The sequence below is a fragment of the Haemaphysalis longicornis genome, unplaced genomic scaffold (genome assembly GCF_048455015.1).
Source record: "Haemaphysalis longicornis isolate Haplotype H1 unplaced genomic scaffold, Haemaphysalis longicornis Haplotype H1 scaffold_2, whole genome shotgun sequence".
Lineage (NCBI taxonomy): Eukaryota > Metazoa > Arthropoda > Arachnida > Ixodida > Ixodidae > Haemaphysalis > Haemaphysalis longicornis.
Window position 1 is genome coordinate 224,111,178 of NW_027526295.1, and position 19,282 is coordinate 224,130,459.

Here is a 19,282-nt window from a genome sequence, read left to right on the forward strand (position 1 = left end):
CAACCACCCTTGATTCGGTTCCTGAGGAAAACTCTGCTTGTCTGCGAAGACAGATAGATCTACTCAACAGACAGGCTGTCGCCGTGATGTACAGGGAGGGCGGTACAACGGCGTGGGGCCTTTTTTGGCGATTGGTTTACCTTCGAAGCCCTTCGAGCTATTATAGGGCGAAACAGTGGTTTGTCGTACAAGCTTCCTTGTTTTTTTTTAACAGAGAAGACGTTTAGCAAATCGTAATTTTTCGAAACTGCAGTTAAAAATGCCAAGAAATTGTCGAGCGCGCGCACGCGAGCGCAGGTCTCGCGGCCATCGCCCAGCGTCGCGGGCGCACGTTTGTCAGGCCAAGCATACCCACTTATAGAGATTGGCCAAGATTGGCAAAAAAAAATCCAGCGTCCGCCGTAATCGTGGCAACACTTGCTCGGAACAAGGAAGACTCCAGCGTTCGCCGTAAACGTGGGAACACCTGCTCGGAACAAGAAAACACGTCACAGCGCACACCCCTCCAAGGTGATGTGCAATTATTATCCCTTCAAAAAAAATGAAAGAAGCTCACACTTACAGCAACAATGATAGAGTAAAGGTCGTTGCGACAGTGAAGAAGAAGCAACTCGGCTTCAATCGTGGAGTTAAACCTTCGTTATGGTCGACAAGGTTGCTTCTAGCTTCGCCACCTTCAAGACTTACGCGTTAGTGTGAGCCTTTGTCATTTTATTTATCGCCCTTTTAGGCTAACGTGTTACACTCTTACTAGGCACATGCTTCATTATTATGTGGGCATATATTGCGGCAAATGTGTGTTGTGGCGCCGGCGTTTTGCTCCGACATGCTAATCACTGTGTGACTTGTGAAGAAATATTCACCGTAAGCACAAGAATTACGAGGTAAAAACAGCTTTCTAAATGTGAACGTAAGTAGAAAATTGATAGAAACAGCATTAAAACAAAGACCTGCACCTGTTAGGGAGCAAAACGTCTCGATGCCAAATATCTTTCCCGCGGATCGAGCGGGTAAGTTGTATAACATTTCAACATAAATCACGTCTGCCTAGGTGTCTGAGAGATAACGCTGAGGTGCGACAAAGGTGTGCGTGTGTGTGTGTGTGTGTGTGCTTGTGTGTGTATGTGCGTGTGTGTGTCTGCCTGTGCCTGTGCGTGTGCGTGCGTGTGTGTGTGTGAACGTGTGTGTGTTTGTCTGTGTGCGTGTGTGTGTGCGTGCGGGCGCGGGAGCGCGCGTGTTTGTGCGTGCGTGCTTGTGTGTGTCGGCGTGTGTGCGTGTGTGTGTATCGCTGCGTGTGTGTGTCTTTGTGTGTGTGTGTGTGTATGCGTCTGCGTGCGTGTGTGTTTGTGTATGTGCGTGTGTGTGCACGTGTGTGTGTGTGCGTTCGTGTGTGCATGTGTGTGTGAATGTGCATGTGTGTGTGTGTCTGCCTGTGTGTGTGAGTGAAAAACTTTATCTGCGTGCGTGTGTGTGTATATGTGCGTGCATGAGCGCGCGGGCGCGGGCGCGCGTGTGCGTGTGCGTGCGTGCGTGCGTGTGTGTGTGTGTCTGCGTGTGTGTGTGTGCGCGTGCGCATATGTGCATGTGGGAGTGTGTGTCTGCGTGTGTCTGTGTGTGCGTGCGTACGTGTGTGTGTGTGCGTGCGCCTGTTCGTGTGTGTGTCTGCGTGCGTGTGCGTGTGTGTGTGTGTGTGCGTGAGTGTGTGTATCGCTGCTCGTGTGTGTGTTTGTGTGTGTCTGCGTGTATGTATGTGTGTCTGCGTGCGTGTGTGTTTGTGTATGTGCGTGTGTGTGTCTGCGTGCGTGTGCGTGTGTGGGTGCGTGTGTGTGTATGTGCGTGCGTGTGTGTGTCTGCGTGTGTGTGCGTGCGTGTGTGTGTCTGCGTGCGTGTGTGCGTGTGTGTGCATGGGTGTGTGTCTGCGTGTGTGTGTGCGTGTGTGCGTATGTGCGTGTGTGTGTGCGTGTGTGCGTATGTGCGTGTGTGTGCGTGCGTGTGTGTGCGTGCGTGCTTGCACTTGTGTGTGTGTGCATGCGTGCGTGTGTGTGTGTCTGCGTGCGTGCGTGCGTGTGTGTGTGTAAGTGCGTGCGTGCGTGCGTGCGTGTGTGTGTGTGTTTGTGTGTAAGTGCGTGCGTGCGTGTGTGTGTATGTGCGTGTGTGTCAGCGTGCGTGTGTGTGTGCGCGCGTGTGTGTTATCTGCACTAGATTCACGCAACTTCTATTCCGGTGACTTGTACTGGCGTGCGCACGTTGTGGGTTAAAAATAGGGCGGAAAAATTTGCAGAAATTCAGAGAATGGTCTACTAATGCGTCGCATTCTTATGACGCTTCTCTAGACAGTGGTTGCTTTACAGCCAAATATGGCAATGAGTCGCGTAAGACGCTGTATTATTTTATTCTTTTTAAGTTTTCTTTTGTTTCTTTTCGCCAATGCTTTAAATTTATGCCGTTACAGCGATGAAGTGCCTTTAACTGGATAAATATGTTGTTCAAGGCGTACTCCAGAGTTGGTCCGTTGACGCTATTTTTTTATCCGTAGTGAAGGGCAATATGAATTTTCGCCGAAATGCATGTCTTTACACGGTCCCGGCGGACGGGTACTGAGCGACGAATGCTACGGAATAAAAATAATTACCCCGCGACGTCTTGTTGTGTTACCTGCCAGAATATATTTATTAATGTTTCGCAGCTTTTACACACTGTTACAGCAAGTAACAATGATCATTACTGAAAAAAGCACCGTTATAGTGACTGCGGAAAATAGACACGGCGAGAAAATGTTTTTTTTTTCTTTTGTGCGCTCATTTGCGCTGAGATAGGGCGATTAATGTTTAAGTGAAAGACTTCAGTGTCGCCATTTTTTTTTTCTAGTGGATTGAGAGCTAGCTTGGAGCCGGCACTCAATGTGGCAGTTGTTACCATATATAGTGATACTGGGGCTTATAGGCCAACCTACATTTAAATGGTAACAAAAAAATTCAGGAAAGCTTTTACTCACGCGCAAGACTTGAAGGGCGAAGCTGTTGTAACGTGAGTATTGGTGCACACATAGTTAAAGTTTCAGTATCATTGTTTATTTGCATAGTTGCGGTGCTAGTAATCGTCGTCATATGCATCGAAGAGGTCGTCGTTTTCTTCGCGGTGAGTGGTGGATGCAAAGTCACCCTCAGCATTGTAGACTTCCACCAGCTCTTCGTCATCGACTGGAGGCAGCGGTGGCGGCATCTGCAAGTCGTCTCGGGAAGGACTGGCGCACTCGTGGCCATGTCTCCAACTATCCATAATGTCTTCTAGAGAATTCGCCGGCCGCGGTGAGGTCTTTCAAGCAGGGTGCCTTTTCAGCTGTAGCATTAGCGCTGGAGTTAAGCGTTTTACATGCGCGGTAGCGCTTGACGACGGCGCTGAAGTTTATCTATTTATTTATTTATTTTGCTTAAATGACTGCGTGAGTCGTGGACGCTCGGCGGTCGCCGTGATGCACGCACTCGCAAGTGCTCGCCATTTTCTCGTTCCTCGGGGTTTTGCCAGTGGTCTTCTCTTTTTTTTTATGCTAAAGCCACGGCGCATGCCGAGGACGCTCGGTGGTCGCTGCGAGGCGGGCGCTCAGGAACGCTCGGAATTTTATTGATATTTTTTTCCTGCAACGGCGAACTTAGGGCAAGTAACAACAGCTTCACTGTTAAAACTGCCCCACGAGCTGCAGTTTTCGGTGTAGAAGAAAACCCGGAATCTTCCTCCAGTAACCTTTTCTCGCCCCTTTATCACCTTGCTCAAGCATTTATCCTAACGGAAGCTCTTTCTCGGCAACTCTCCTTGCGTTGGTAAAACTATGCCGTAAGTTGGGCAATAACATTAAGTTTGAAATTTATTTCACCACAACGATAAAACGGCATCGCTATAAGTAAAAGAAAGAAACTGCCTGAACTATAGATCTCAAGAAAATACGTCTAATCACTCTTCCGAGGACGTCGCTAAAACATGGGATATGATGGCAGGGGATTGGTGTGCGCATACCAACTCTCTTTCTCTTCCTCACGCACACGCATATACGCACGCGCAAGCAAGCAAGAGTGAACGCACATACAATCTTTGTGACATTCCATATTTTTGCTAGAGGAGGAGAGAGATAATGATTGTGCTTCTCATTCTACATAATTATGCCGCCCCTCTAAGTGAGCGAAATCGGGTAGGGTTACTCCATTGATCCGTTCCTATATTCCTGGCAACGACGAACTAGCTACGTTGATGATAACTTTGCTTCAGGACTTGCTATTTCTGGATCCCAAGGATGAATAATCTTAGCGACGGTCCTTTTTTCATGACGTGCGGGTGTGCGAACGCACAGACGTACAGGCGGGCAAATGTTTGCCTTGATCCAGGCACGCATTGCATTCCTTAATGGAAGACCGAGAAACAATTCTTGTTTTCTTCTTCGTTTTTCTGCCGATCCCTTCCTGTGAGGCTGGTAAAGATACAGACGTATATAATAATCAGATGTTTGTTTCTGGGGGGAGGGTATACAGGGTAAGTGGGGCGTTAAATGGGACAACAAGTTGAGGGTAAAATATAGCTGTTGATGTCGTAGAAATGAACAGTAAATAAGACGGTTTGATCATCAAACTCACTTTTATTCACTCAGACGACTTTACGCTTCGTGATGTCACATCCTTTTGGAGTGAACCCATAGCGTATACACGAAAAGGTGCTACGGAACCCCTGTAAAAGAATTTTGCAGCCAAGACAACGCGTTAAGGCACCCGCCATGCATGCGAGGATAGTTGCCGGCTAGGCGTGAGATGGGACATTCGTAAACGAGGCGTTTTTTTTTCTTTTTTCCTGGCACTACGAAAAGGTTTGCGTCGTAAAATGTTACGTTTGTGATTTGACAAAAGCTAGAACTCGCTTCAGAGATTAGGCTACCTGTAGCGTAGGGCGTGTCTTTGCACGTTGGCATACATAAACCGGTACCGTGATTGCATTATGATGTCACTAGAAAAACAGCTATATACTTATTATGTTTTCTTCAAACCAGGTAGTTAGTTAGACAATGCAGTATGCCCATGCTCTATCCCGCTTCATTGCAAGCTAGTTCTGTCAAAGGTGACTAAGGGAGGTTCTGTTAACAAGAAATTGTAAAAGTACGGGGATGGAGCAAACGAAAATAAGTTAGAACACTTTTCGGTATTTTATGCCACCTAGTTGAACTGTAATTTTGGCGAAATAAGGAATGGTTCATTAGCTAAAGCTCCTTTGTCAAGCAAACGCGTTTTTAATGTTTGCATTATGCCCTATTTTCGTACCAAGACCTGATTATAGAGTAGTGCAAAATGAACGGAATTCTTGCTGTGGGGCACTAGTAGAGAATTCTCTTGTTAGTGAAGAAAAAGATAGGAGCTACAAGGTATGCGGGTGATCGTGAGCATGTGAGGGGTCTTTTAAAACTTCGGCCAGTGAGGTGAACAAGATGAACAACTAAAGAACAAATATAGTTGAGGATGAGTGCGCTCGAGTGCCTCACGCTGTTCGTATTTTCTCGCTTTCTATAAATACAATCACCCAAGGCATGAAAACTCGAAGAATAATGATCTGCAAAACACGTTGGAAACGAAGTGCACTTTCAGAAAATGACATATGAACGATGAAAAGCCCTTGCGGTGGCCGCTACCTACCCCTGCCTCACCATATAGCGAGTCTCTCCCCTCATAAATAGCGGTAAACACTAAATGAAAACTTGAACACCCTCAAATTCAAGATATTGTTACGTTTGGAACAGGTAAAAAAAGGAAAGGCAATTTTTGAGGCGAATTAAAATAATAGTCTGTCTAGGCCTTGATTTGGACAACAAGTGCCTCTGGTAAATTTCCCGAATGTGGTAGAACATGTATGCCACAGCCGTTGAATCCTGCTGACTTGCCTGCTTCGTGGATCGGCGTCAAGTTACTTTAAAATAAAAGAAAATTAGTGACAGCATCGTTATTCGCCATGGAACAAGAAATTCGGGCCTTCCTTATTACCGCATAGATTAGTATACCCACCAGAAAATAGTCCGCAAATTTGCGAGCGTTGGTAGAGTGAACGAGTGGTCCGCCGACAAGCAGGACTGCGTCAGCTGCATGTTAATGGCAAATAATAGCCATAAAAACAATGAATTCGTTTTCGCCTTTTGTCTTAATGCTGTCGTCCATTTCAATCGTTCATCTTCCCTGGTTCTTGTTGTCCTTAGCTCTCTCTTTTATTCCCAATAAACTTTAGTACGCTCCCGTATGAAGCTGCAGGCTAGTTTTTCCGGCTAACCACTCTTCCCTTCAAGTCAGACTCCACGCTGATGGCTACCAGAAGTGAGACTACGGGGCGTTCGTTTCAGGTTCTCTCTGGGGCCGCTTGGGCTTGCGCGTTATGTGCTTGCACTCGGGCCTGTCGACGTTCTCGGCCCAGTCACAGTTGCCGTTGTCCTGGTTCCACACGGTGCCCCCTTCGCAGAACATCACCATGGGCGTCCCGTACACGCACCAGTAGTACTTGGTGCAGTCGTTCTCGTGCGGTATGAACGATATGTTGGGGCTGTCGCAGTCGCGTGGGTAGCTCTTTGTCACGCTCGCCGGCGTCGTGGTCGGTTCCGTAGTCACACTCGTGGTCGGGCTGGGGGGTTTCCACAGTCCGTCGTCGAAGGTCGTGCCGGGGAGCGCGGTGGATGGCTCTGGCTGGGGCACATCGTAGTCGGCCAGCTTCTCGTAGATGACGTTGACCAGGGCGTTCTTGCGGCCGCACACGCCCTGGAAGTCGTCCATGTCGATGGCCCAGATCATGGCTCCGCCAAAGCCTTGACCCATGATGTAGTCCATCTGTTAAGGAATAGTGGCAGATTAGTCACGTATCAAACCATAAAAATAATAAGTAAATAAAACTTCATCAGAAATGCATAGACAGTGATCCATTATTGACGCATCCATTGCCTTGTCTGCTTTAAAGAAATGCTTCTAAAAGTTGCATCGCTGTGCAGGAAATACTATTTCCAAGTCGTACTCTGGATAAGCCTGGGTTCGTGTGTCATGCGTACCCTTTCAACATTTTTTTTCTCACGAGGTTCATGTTCGCGAGTACGAGGTTGTGCAACAGTTTGACGTACCACTGGGCAACGTTTCTTGCTGTGACTTTCAACAGCGAAGCTGTTAAGCAATTAGTTGACTCCGGCGTTTCATAAAACTCAGTGTAACAGTTTTAAGGAAAGAAATCACCGGCACGGCTAGGATTCGAACTTGCGTCTGGTAGATCAGCGGTGTTGCAGACAGTCGTCTTACGCATTTGGCTACGACCGTTAGTTGGCGCCCGAGCTTCAAACGGCTTTTCACTCGGCTGTGAGTGCGGGGAGAGGAATTACGCCACACAGAACACGTGATAGGGTACAGGTTGCACCTGCAGGCACCTAGTTTAAGTGTGCCGTTCTGTTCATTTGTTCCGCTTCTTGGATTTGCTTCTTCGCTGTTATAACAACAAATATGGAGTAAAGGTCGTTGCGGCAGCGAAGAAGAAGGAGATTGGATGCAATGGCGGAATTAAACCGTCATGATGGTCGTGAATGTTGCGTACAGCTTCGCTATATTCAAGACTTACGCGTTAGTGTGAGCTTCCTTCGTTTTTTCTATCGTGCGCATGCACAAGTTTTGTATTTTCTGGCAAATAGTGTTTGCGCGAAATGCTTGCCAGACATCGTCACATAGACTGCCGCGCCCAGCGCGAAGTTGTGAAAAATGAGGTACGACCCCCAGAATGAAGTTCTAATAAGACATTCATACTACTCTTTGTATTGCCTAGTGTGAACTGGGTTTATTTTTTGGTGATATACTGCACCGGCCACCCGTAAACATCCGCTAATCCAACGTGTACAATCCCAGCAGAATACGACGATAACTTCTTGGGCAGCACGTTACAAATCCTACGCTTAAGCATTTCTGAATGCCTTAACGTTAAGGTGATGCACAAAGTTAATTTTTCTTCTCCTAAAGTTAAGTTATCGTTTTGGTCTTCGCTGTTGGTGCGCTGGTATCTGGCAATAAAAATACACTGCCACTGACATCTGTATTACTGTCGGGAACATGCTATTTTACCCCATGGTTACGTCTGTAATGGCCAATAACCATAAACCCACCTTGCGGCGGAACATCAACGCAGGTTACATATTTTACGACAATATTGTTTCGTCAAACTTGGCGGCGAATATGTTCGGAACATTAATTTGAGACATCACGAGAGCGCATACACACATTGTAGTGAAACGTAGCATTTCTTACAGCAAGCATCGTTTACCTTTATTGACAAGCTCTCGGGATCTTCGTACCCAATCCACTGGTTGTCATAGTAAGCGTAAGGGCATTTGCCAACGTCATCAAATTTCTTGGTCCACGTCCCAGAGTTGACATGTGGGCAAATCTGTAAAGCGTTGCGTAATGAATGTCCGCCACCACCACCACCATCATCATCAGCAGCAGCACCGTCTTCGGCATCATCCACATAATTATCATCATGAACAGCATATTTAAGTCCACTGCAGAGCGAAGGCATCTCTTTTTGACCTCCACCCGCTCCTGCCCTCCGCTGCCCGAGTCCATTCTTCGCCTCCGAATTTTCTTATTTCGTCTCTCCATTGACTTAGTGGCCTTCCGCTTCTTCTGGTCCCGTGTCTCGCGCATCAAACAAGACTCATGCTGCAATATTGAGATGCTGAGAATGCAAACAAAACTAATCCCCGCTTAATAGGGCAATCTCGCATACACGCGGCACTCAACACTCTAAGCGTCATCTACCCGCAATTGCGGAAGAATTTACATCATTTGGAACCGTCGTGGTCTTTCGGGAGTATGGAGGGCCAGCTCGCCGTCCCGGGAATTTGCCCGAAGAGATTTAGTCCGTGGCTGATGCGAGGATGTTAGCACTTGACCACTTGGGTCGGTTGTACGGAGATCGTGTTGACGCATTTACGGACGGCTCTGCGCCAAAAAATTAAATACCAGCGGAGCGGCCTTTGTGATTCTCGGCATGAACGTTTCCTGGGGGGCTCGCATTGACCATTTGATGTCATCCACAACGGCGGAGGAGTGTATAGCGATTGGGGCGGGTTTGATAAAGATCAAATCGCTTCGTGCAGTAAAACGGCCTCTAAGTCAGCCCTATAACTATTGCAGCTTGTATTTACCGTAGGCAGAACTTCCCAATGCTCCCTATGTCTCCTTCAGCAGCTAAATAAAAGCGGTCTTAGCGTTACCTTTCAGTGGGTTTCTTCCCACGTATGAGTGGTTGGAAACTAAGACGCGGACAAGTTGGCCTATGATGCACCATCGTGTACTCATTTTTTGAAAGTGGCTTTAGATGAACGCCGCATTTGGAAACCATCATTAAAGAACATTTCAAATCTCTTTGGCGACCACAACACCAACTTTGTGTTGCGGAAAGAATGAAGCGCACAGAGGCGTCCTTACTGTTCCGCATCCGGACCAACTCAGCGTGGACACCTGCGTGGCTTCATAAGCTTTCCTCACCTCTGTTTTCAACGTGTGGTGTAACAGGTGAACGCGGACATTTTTTATGGACTGCCAAGAGCACGCGACGTATTTATTATATGAGTGTGGGGTTTAACGCGCCGAAACTACTCAGGTTATGAGTCGCGCCGTAGGGGAGGGCTTCGAATTAATTTGGACCGCCTGGGGATCTTTAACGTGTGCCGAAATCTCGAGCCCACGAGCGTTTTTGCTTTTCACCTCCATCAGAAAAGCGGCCGCCGCGTTCGGGAATCGCATGTGACAGAGCGGTGAGCTTTGTTTAAAGAACTTTGAGGGAGAGCCGCTCCCCATGTCTGTTTGGACGATGTCATTTTCCCTAAACGCCCTTGGATCACAAGGAGAGACTTTTGGCGCTTGATCCTCCGGTTACAGAGGAACACAAGGCTCAGTGACTCCCCGGGGATTTTCCGCGCATAGCGGTAAAAGGTGCTGGTCGGGGGAGACATTTTCGGCATACCACGCAAGACTAGGTCCACCCGTTAATTAACATCACCACCACCACACCACCCTTCAGTCATAATAAATGCGATATTTTAAAACACAACAAACGTTTTGAAATTGTATAAAGGAATTGCCCCTGGTTAAAATTCTATCGAAGTGTCGAAGCGCAGCACAAGACGAGGGGCAGAAACACAGAAGACGACAAACAGAGCGCTCTATGAGTCGTCTTTTGTGTTTCCGTCCCTCGTCTTGTGCTTCGCTTCGACACTTCGTTACGTACCAACTCCCCCAAATCAATACTCTGTTAAAATTCTATACGTACCTCGTAGTAGGCGAGAAAACCTGTAGCGTTGGTGTAAGGCCCTGGGATGCCGCCCATTTTCTCTTTGTTGATGTAAGCCCTGAGTCCGGTGTTGCCCTTGTCACTCAGCGTGTATGTTCTCCCATAGAAAGGAACACCGACCACAAGCTTTTCCCGGGGGGCTCCCAGACTCATCCACAGCTGGAGCCCATCGTGCTGCGCGGGAAAGGAGCACGGTTATCGAGGCAGTAAAATTGACCTAATTGAAATATTCAAATGTGTTCTCATTGAGGAGAGTTCTCTGTGTGCCACAGCCACGAGAGCATGACGATACTGCAGAAGGAGTACACATTTTTGGCGAACACATATCAGCAACTCCATCTTGGCATGCCCACTGTCACAGACGTTAATGCCGATGCTTGACAGTGGATGTGGCTCACTGCCGCCTAATGCGCGAGAAATTGACCTTATGCTACATAGTTTGTGACTTGCTTGCCTGCTTATTGCACGTAAATTCTTCTATAACCCTTAAATATTACCCCCCTCCTCCATCCCTGGATGAGAAGAACTAGAAAGCCGAAGGGTAGTAAATGTTGCAGTGTAAATATCAAGAGTCAGAAATAAAAAGTAAATATTTGCGAAAAGTCTACTCACAACATTTAGTTTTTCGTAGGCCCACTCATCGAAAGATCTTCTGAACAAAGGGCTATGGACATCCGTAAAGCCAGCCCAGTTCCCACGCAGATCATACGTCATCACGTTAATCCAGTCAAGGAGCCTAAAAAATGGACAACGCCACCGTCAGCTGTTTTTGGTTCCGCTCAATACGTTCTGTAAACGTCAGAGAACACACAGTGAACGGGATTAGTTCCAAAGAGAGGTTTCTTAACTTAGGTGTGGAGCTTCACCCTCCTGCATAAACATTTTCTGAATCTCTGAGAAAGCTACAAGCGGCGTTGTCTCAGACCAGTGATGTTCCGTGCTGAGGATAAATTTTCCCATATGTTGGTTCAGAAATGCCCTATTTCCTGCAAAATTCCCTGCAAAATTCCTTGCGTATTCTTTAGGCAGCTCATCAGTCTTTAGGTGGTTTCGTGTTCGGTTTTGGGCATTTGCCAACGCCACCTGCAGTGCCTACTTTACGTAACCTTACGGGCGCAGACGTCGTTCAGAGAATCAGAGTTTCCGCGTGAGTGGGATTCTACTACATCATCCGCGCGGCAGCATTGGACTCTGAATTTCACTTTTTGTACCAAACAGCATGCTCACTTTGCACGCTAAACTTCCAAGATGAAACTGGCCGTATGAAAAAGAACAAGACATGTTAGTAAATCGAGGTAATTTGAGCTCAGTTCCGGGACTGCTGCCGCCATCTCTCGTTGACAACATGCGGACTAAGGCGCGCCCGAAATACTTCAAAGCAAAACGTGCAAACGGGCTTCGGCCCTTCAGCCGCTGCTGCTTCACGCCTTACTAGCTTGTTGTCATAGGCTATCCTTCCCTCAATGCTCCCTTCTGTTTATGAACTGGATTGGAAGCAGTCTTGTATGCTTGTGGCTTGCGGGAACGCGAATGCGGATATTTCAACACAAAACCGACAAAGTGTCAAGGGATCCTTTAAAAAAAAATAAAGGAATAAATAATGCGAGGTCCGGTTACAGACATTAATTTTACTTTTCTCTCAACGACTCTTAAAATTCCCTGAATCAGTTAAAGATTCCCTCTTTCCCTTTTGACGAAGATCAGAGCTGGAAATTTCACGAAAAAAGGAAAATTCCCCTGCACGGAACAAAATTTTCCGCCTCAGCGGATTCTATTCCAGGATTCCCCAAGTGAAATACCCGAAATGTAAGAAACGAGTAGCCGACGTACTCTCCCAGCTCTGCCACTTCATAGCCCTCTTGTAGACGAAACTTGGCGACGGGCACAGCGGCTGTCAGCAGCAACTTGTACTGGTTAAACACCGACCTCAGTTCCTGGAAGCAGGCACAGGAAAGACCACGGTCACTATAGCAACACATCTTGTGAGGACGTTTGCATTTGCTTTAATCAATACTGGGTTTACTGAAGGTGAAATTTTGAATCCCAACAGAGTGCAAAAGATTGGCGCGCAAAAGTAGGAAAGGGTATAGTACTCACGCCCAGAGACAACAAGACGTCTACTGTTTGAACAACGCATTGACACATAACTTGAGCACAGGGGCTCAGCGTAATTTTGTAGGAGTCACTGCATGGCAAATAAACGAGGAAATAGTGCTAAGTATGTTTTTGTTTTTCTTGGGGGGGGGGGGGTGTTACGGAAAGACCTAAACAGATGCCGGTACAAGGGAAAGCCAGTTTATACCGAGGCGCTCCTTAAGAGGTGCGATATGGTTTACCAAATTTGCTCCGGAGGGAGTGAGAGAGTAGAAAAAAAAATTGGGCCCATCTCCCCGCGAGGGGGACTCGAGTAAATGCGTCGCATAGGGGGTGGGTGTATTGCGTGAACGTTTAGTGTTTGGGGAGTTGGTGGTAGTGAATGCGTTGTATACCAGCAGCTTCTTGACGTAGTTTGAATGAGTCAAGGATATAAGGCGCGTTCGTAGCCTCCCATTCTGTGTCGGCTTTGTGGCGCAGTGGGTAGAGCACCATGTACATTGCGTTCCGCCCGCAGGGTCGAGGGATCGAAACCAGGTGCCTGATAGTATTTTATTTATATAGTGTAGGGGGAGGGGTGCGGACAACGACGGTGCGGACTACGACGGACGTCAACGCGGGTGACATCGTGAGTTACTGAAATGCTCTGCATTTAAAACTTTATTGATGAAGACCTCTAAGCGAGGGGGGTCTCCGGCAGCTGGAGCTGTTATCAAAGTATAGGAAGGAGGGGGTGATAGGAAAGGAGGATTTTTACCTTGACAAGTAACAGGAAGTTAGCCCTGTCAGAGTATGCACCTCCCCGGTCGTAGGCGCCGGGGTACTCCCAGTCCAGGTCGAAGCCGTCGAAGCCGTACGTCTGGACCCACTTGAGTGCACTGTTGATAAATGTGTGCCGCCTTCCCGTGGTGCTCACCATCTCCGAATACTTCTTTCCGCCCTCAGCCCAACCACCCACTGCAAGAAGTGTCTTCAGCTGTGGGTGCTTCTTTCTCAGCGCCGTGAACCGTCGATATCCACCTGCGCAAGAACGAATAAAACAAAATTTTGATTGGTTCGCATGCTGTTCCGATTGCTTCACACACCAAATACGCTTGAGCTCTCCGCACTTGTGCGAGCGGTGAACCCGAAGTCAAAAGGTGGGCTTGGTATCGGCACGAACGCTTGCTATCCCGCGGTGCTTATCGCAGAAAAAGGGGTGCTTGGAGCGCAAAGCTAGGCTTGCATGATTTTGTCACAGAGGGAAAGAAAAGGCGGTCCACCCTCTTTTTCATTATGGAGTTGTAGTTGGCACGCCATGATTTGTGGGCACATGCCCGGCTTTCTCGCTCAAAATTCCGACCTCTCCGGAACCTAGCAAAATCGCTTCAGGAAAGTTATATTTGGCATAAAGCAAGATGTGAATGTGAAGATGAACACACTGCCAGGTTTCCTGGAGTTTCCGGGATTCTGAATATTTTGTGCGTAATTCGCTGTAAAATCTTACTCCCCATGCATTTCTTAGGGATAGTTTCCGTGGCTCGAGAACCTACTCGCGCAACGTGCGAGACTTGAAACTGTGCACAAAGCAAGTTTTAACCCCCAATATTAGCTGCAAGCTTTATATTTTGCTAAATAACTACAGAGTAATCACTGTTGAAAGGACTGCCATTAGCGGAAAGCTGCACATGTACTTGGCTATTGTCGCCGATCGCTATATCTCACTTCATTTTCAAAGGCAATCACCAAAGTATCCAAGCGTTATATTTCACTTCATTTTCAAAAACAATCACCAAAGCAGTTTGCAAGGACTCAATGCTTTGAGGCTGCCAGGTGCGACGTCATTGAGTTATGCCCAATGAATACGTCTAACATTTGTCGAGATCTGTAAGTAGCCCCTGCCTATATATTCGCTATATTTTACACTTTACGATACATTTTACGCTATAGAAAGCCTTTGATTTTTATCTGGTCGCGACGATGCCCTAGCCCAGTGCTGTCGGTTGCCATGGGGATGCTTTCTTTGCTGCAGTAAAGAAAGCTGGCTGACTCAACGAGACATTTTCTTTTTGAAGTTTTTTTTTCTGCCTTGTGTATTTGCGCGTATGGTAAATTACGAAAAACAAACGGCTCTTAGCGAAGAGCTTTAGAGGGAGTAATTTTATTGAAAAGATAAAATTTTCATCTAATGCAAGCTGTTGGGTGAAAATGTAACAGCTTGTGTTTTCTAAAGGTCGCCTTTGAAGAACACAACCTTGCCTTTCTTGAGTTGCACCTTAAAGGACGTTGCGAGCGCGTGCTGAGCAATACTCCCATAACCTAACGCAGCGGCACCATCAATTTTTTTGAAGTCGCAAGCATGCAGATAGACGACTAGCAAAAAAATGAAGCTCAACCTTTACCCGTCACAAATCACTTCTCGCCACAAGAACAAGACCACGGACATTTTCCTCTGGCTGCCCCTGCACGCACTAACCTTTATTGAAGTCATACTCAGGGTCGATGCTGAAGAGCTCCCAGGTCTGGTTGCTAAGGCCTACGAATGCATAGATGAGGTGTGTGCACTTCTCCACTGGAATGTCTTCGATGTCGTAGTTCATGGGCTCCGGCCTGTACAGGGCCCAAGCGCTGTAGTAGCACACGATACGGCCAGGGTTCAATCGGCTGCTGCTCTGCTTGCTGGCTCGAGTGCTTGTACCGGCCTCGGTAGCTGCAGAAGCACTGACCGTAAGGCTTCCTTTCCACAGGTAGTGCAACGATTTAGGCGGCAGAGTACAGTATACATGCTTAGGGATCAAGAAAGGTAGAAATATGTTGTACACGAAACACGTTTAGCAATACGCATTTTCAATTTGTTTGCACGCATTACTGCGAAGGCACCTTAAGCTCGGATTTGAAAATAAAGGGAACATGATACTTTGGAAGTGCTGGGGATCACACCCACGTATGTACTAAACCGGAATTGTAACCCCTTGGGCATAAATGATTGGTAAGTAGGTATAATTTGGAGCTTTTCGTGTACGCTTTCAAGATTGTTATAATGTCGATGTGCGGAATAAAAAGTTACATTCACTTGACGATTCCGCCACAGCCGGTAGATGCAACGCCCAGGAAGAAAAAAAGAAACTCAATATGGCACCACAATGCCGCCCATATGCTCACTCATGAAAGCACCGATGCGGAAGACAGGCCAAGCTATGCAAGGACAATGCATTGCTAGGTGGTGTTCAGTTAACTGACCTTTACATGTGCCCGGGGTATATTAAGAATAGCCAGAATCTCAATGCTAGGCTGGAAATGAGCACTTGTTTTCTTGCTTGCGGGTTTGCACTCTTGGAAGGTTCATTTTAACATCGCACGCACTCGATGACTTATTCAGCTCGGGAAAGGTCAGCTCCTACTTTTCTACGACAAGCTTTCCAACTAAAATAGTTTGATGCACAAGCAAAGCCATTTTATCTGTGTAACATCTGTGCGTCACTCGTAGCAGTAGCAGCAGTAGCGCTAACAACTGTAACAGTAGTATCAATGGCAAGAGGGAAATTGTAGCGAGCTTCAGCCCCCGCACAGTAGCAGCAGCAGCTGCAGTAGTAGTAGTAGTAGTAGTAGTAGTAGTAGTAGTAGTAGTAGTAGTAGTAGTAGTAGTAGTAGTAGTCATAGTAGTAGTAGTCATAGTAGTAGTAGTAGTAGTAGTAGTAGTAGTAGTAGTAGTAGTAGTAGTAGCAGGAGTGGAGTAGTCCAACAGCAGTAAATGTAGTGTAGAGTAGCAGTGATGGTATTAGTAGAACTAGCAGCAGTAGCAGTAGTGCAGCAGCAGTAGCAGTAGTGCAGCAGCAGTAGTAGTGGTAGCAGCAGCAGTAGTAGTAGTAGTATTAGTAGTAGTAGCAGTAGTAGTAGTAGTAGCATCAGTACTACTAGTAGTAGTAGTAATAGTAGTAGTAGTAGTAGTAGTAGTAGTAAAAGTAGTAGTTACAATACAGGTAGTAGTAATACGCGCAGTACAGTAGCATCAGTGCATCAGTGGTAAGAGTAGTAGTAGTAGCTGCAGAACTAGTAGAAATGGTAGCAGTAGTAGTAGCAGTGCCATAAAAGGTAGTAGTAGTAGTACGGTAGCAGCAGCAGCAGTAATGGTAGGAGTCGTACCGGCAGCAGTGATATGTGAAGGTGGGGTAGCAGCTCCAACAGCGGATGTGGTAGTAATGGTACCCGTAACTAAAGGAGTACCGGGCGTGGTAACAGTTTTAACAGCTGCAATAATAGCATTGCGCAGTGACAGCAACCGGTTGTGGCGGATTGCAATAGCAGCAATCCATGCAGTAAAAACCAGCAATATTAGTGGCAGGCGCTTCTTCTGACTTTCACGACTTGTTGCTCGTCAGCACTTCCTACGCGAAGGGAACGGCGACCATCGCCTGCTCGAGTAGCTTCGGAGATACCACACTCCATGTGAGTTTACAGATTTTGCTGATTGAGCTCACAAGGGGGTATCTCTGAAACAGTTTAGTGAGGGCTTATACTGAAATCCTGGCTGCACTATACAAGGGTACACAAATAGAAATCGTTTTGTGACGATGTCATGCCCTAATTAGCAGGTGCTCAAGGATGTAAAGGGAAAAAATATTTTTTTTTTACTAACGAATGAGGCTTAGATATTGTGGCTGCCAGCAGCTATAGGATTAAAACTTAAAGCTGAAGCTCTTCAACTGTCAGCAGGCCTAGTTCATAAACACTCCAACTGAGCTATATTATTTAGATGCGGACACTCAAAATGCCCTTTTGCTCGCTAGGTATAAAATTTGTCTGTTTTCGGGCTGATTTTGGACGTTACGGATCAAGTTAGCGTGTGGAATCATTTTCAACTACGTTTGAGTTTGGTCCGCTTGCACACCACCGGCTGCCCGTTTTATTTAATTTCAGAACAAAACCAACATGTCGACGGACCAGGAAGCGAACGTTTTGTTTATATGCTGTTTTATTACCCTAAGCGAAACACATACTGCTTTGAAAAAAGGATTTTTAGTGGAGTACGAAGAACATAAATACCAAAAAATACTCACAATACTACTCATAGTACTCACTCTGCGATTCTCATAGTAGACATCTCATAGTACAATAATACTATAATATTACATCGCACAATAGTGCAATAATACTCAGTACAATAGTACTCACTAATGCGATATACGGAGCTTCAAAAACTGCACATTTAAAACTTACCGAAGCTTATAACGCGAACACAAAATTAGCGCAACGGACCCTGGCATACGCCATTCTGTGGTTGACAATAACATCTAATAAAAGTTACATGACTTACATTCAGTAGCGATCGCAATCCCGAGCAGGAGCGACCAGGAAAGCAGGAGCGGCAGTAGTCTGGTCTTCATCTTCTCTGCTTGAGATTCGAGACCCTTCCTGCGAAACATCGCCGTGTTATCGTAACGCAGGCGGATTTTCACGTTCCAGGATACACACGGCTGTAAAAACATGTTCCCTCTTTTATGCTTGTTATATAATCAGCCTTCTCTAGACTTTGGCAAGCACGCACAGCTATTCGGTCCAATACATCATCATAATGCACTTTTAAGTCTAGACATAAAACAGGCGCAAACGAGCGCTGCGAATGTGCACATTTAAATGATCGGAATATCGGAATCATAAATACGCCCGGTAGCACTGAACGCATACAAAGCAGGGTCACGAAGTAAAGCCGGAACTTATTGCAGCAAGACCTAGGCTTACATCGTTAGCACTGAGGATCCCCCCCCCCCCCCCCTCCCTAAACGTTTTGCAAGAGATGCGAAGAGGAAGCCGTATGAAGATTTCTAATTTCGGGGTTCTTGCGACAGAGATGTTTTATCAGTACGGAAACATTGATATGAGCCACAGACTCTGTAAGAAACGGTGGCTAGGAGGGAGATAAATGAATCTTTCGAAGTCCAATGACATTGACCTTGCTGGAGAGTTATGCTGTTTAGGTCATTTTTCAAGACCAAAGGGCCATGACCTCTAGTTTTTCTTACCGTTACATTTCCTTGCTTGAAAACGAGCAGGGCTGTGTTATGGGCTATTACGTTTCGCGCGCTGCTCAAAATAAACACCCTGTAACGTGCTTCAGCTGATCTGATTAAGATACCACTAAATCCTCCAATTTCGAGCTTGTCCAGTAGACTTGAGAAGAGTGGTTACTAAACACAATGACACGCAAAAAGTTAACCATTAGTGTAAATGTTTGCTCGACCGAGTATGTGTGGTGGTCAGCTTCACTGTCACCCTCTCCGACTCCAACATTCTTCTCTATCTTCACCATAACCTCATCGCGAGCCTTTAAAGTGGCTAGAAACATTCATATTAGGAGGCGAATAGAAACTATGACGTTCCTTTCTTTTACAATGCAGCCACGTGCGGGAAATCGCGGGTTGAACGCTCAACCCTCACGCGCGATAGCGGGCGCCAGCTTGGCGCGTGACATGGTGAATAGTACGGAGTTAGAGTACATGGCTGGGACCGTGAGTCACTGCCCAGTTAAGCCACGGAGCAAGAGGGGGAAAAGAACTCACCCTTGGGGGGTACGCGGTGGTGCGTCGTCAGCGGCTGCTTGTGGCGGCCGACGCTTTCGGGGGTCGCGTGCAGTGGAGCGCTCGGGACCCCCGTGCCGCAAGTCGGCCCATCCGGTATTCGGCGCTTCAGCCGCGAAGGTCGTCGACCGGCAGGGAAAGGTAGAGGACGTTCCTCCTCTGTCGAGGCATCCGGAGTATCGGCGGCGGCGGCGGCGTTGCGTCGCCCGGCGATTGGAAGTTCCGCACGCAGGCCGCGGGTGGCCCTTCGTGCGGCGCCACAGGTGCCGGCCGGGCCCGAGCTAAACCGGCTTTGCCGT

The 19,282-nt window shown here is 47.1% G+C and overlaps 1 protein-coding gene across 1 annotated transcript; it reads right to left on the reverse strand.

The window, feature by feature from the left end:
• Nucleotides 1-4,622: 4,622 nt before the first annotated feature.
• On the reverse strand, nt 4,623-17,894 carry LOC144170004 (endochitinase-like). Its single transcript, XM_077699495.1, has 8 exons — nt 17,723-17,894; nt 14,885-15,118; nt 13,187-13,449; nt 12,166-12,269; nt 10,948-11,071; nt 10,315-10,509; nt 8,302-8,424; nt 4,623-6,839 (listed from the first exon to the last, which is right to left on the reverse strand). The coding sequence occupies exons 1-8, from the start codon at nt 17,892-17,894 to the stop codon at nt 6,342-6,344; spliced, it is 1,713 nt and encodes a 570-aa protein (XP_077555621.1). The 3' UTR covers nt 4,623-6,341.
• Nucleotides 17,895-19,282: the final 1,388 nt, after the last annotated feature.

What these genes read in the sequence shown, in the direction of transcription:
- LOC144170004 (XM_077699495.1), bottom strand. Translation starts at nt 17,894, where the DNA reads ATGTTTTTACAGCCGTGTGTATCCTGGAACGTGAAAATCCGCCTGCGT. An exon ending in GTTTTCTCGCCTACTACGAG is followed by an intron (nt 8,425 to 10,314) that starts GTACGTATAGAA and finishes AACGCTTTACAG; the next exon opens with ATTTGCCCACATGTCAACTC. An exon ending in CCGAGAGCTTGTCAATAAAG is followed by an intron (nt 6,840 to 8,301) that starts GTAAACGATGCT and finishes ATTCCTTAACAG; the next exon opens with ATGGACTACATCATGGGTCA.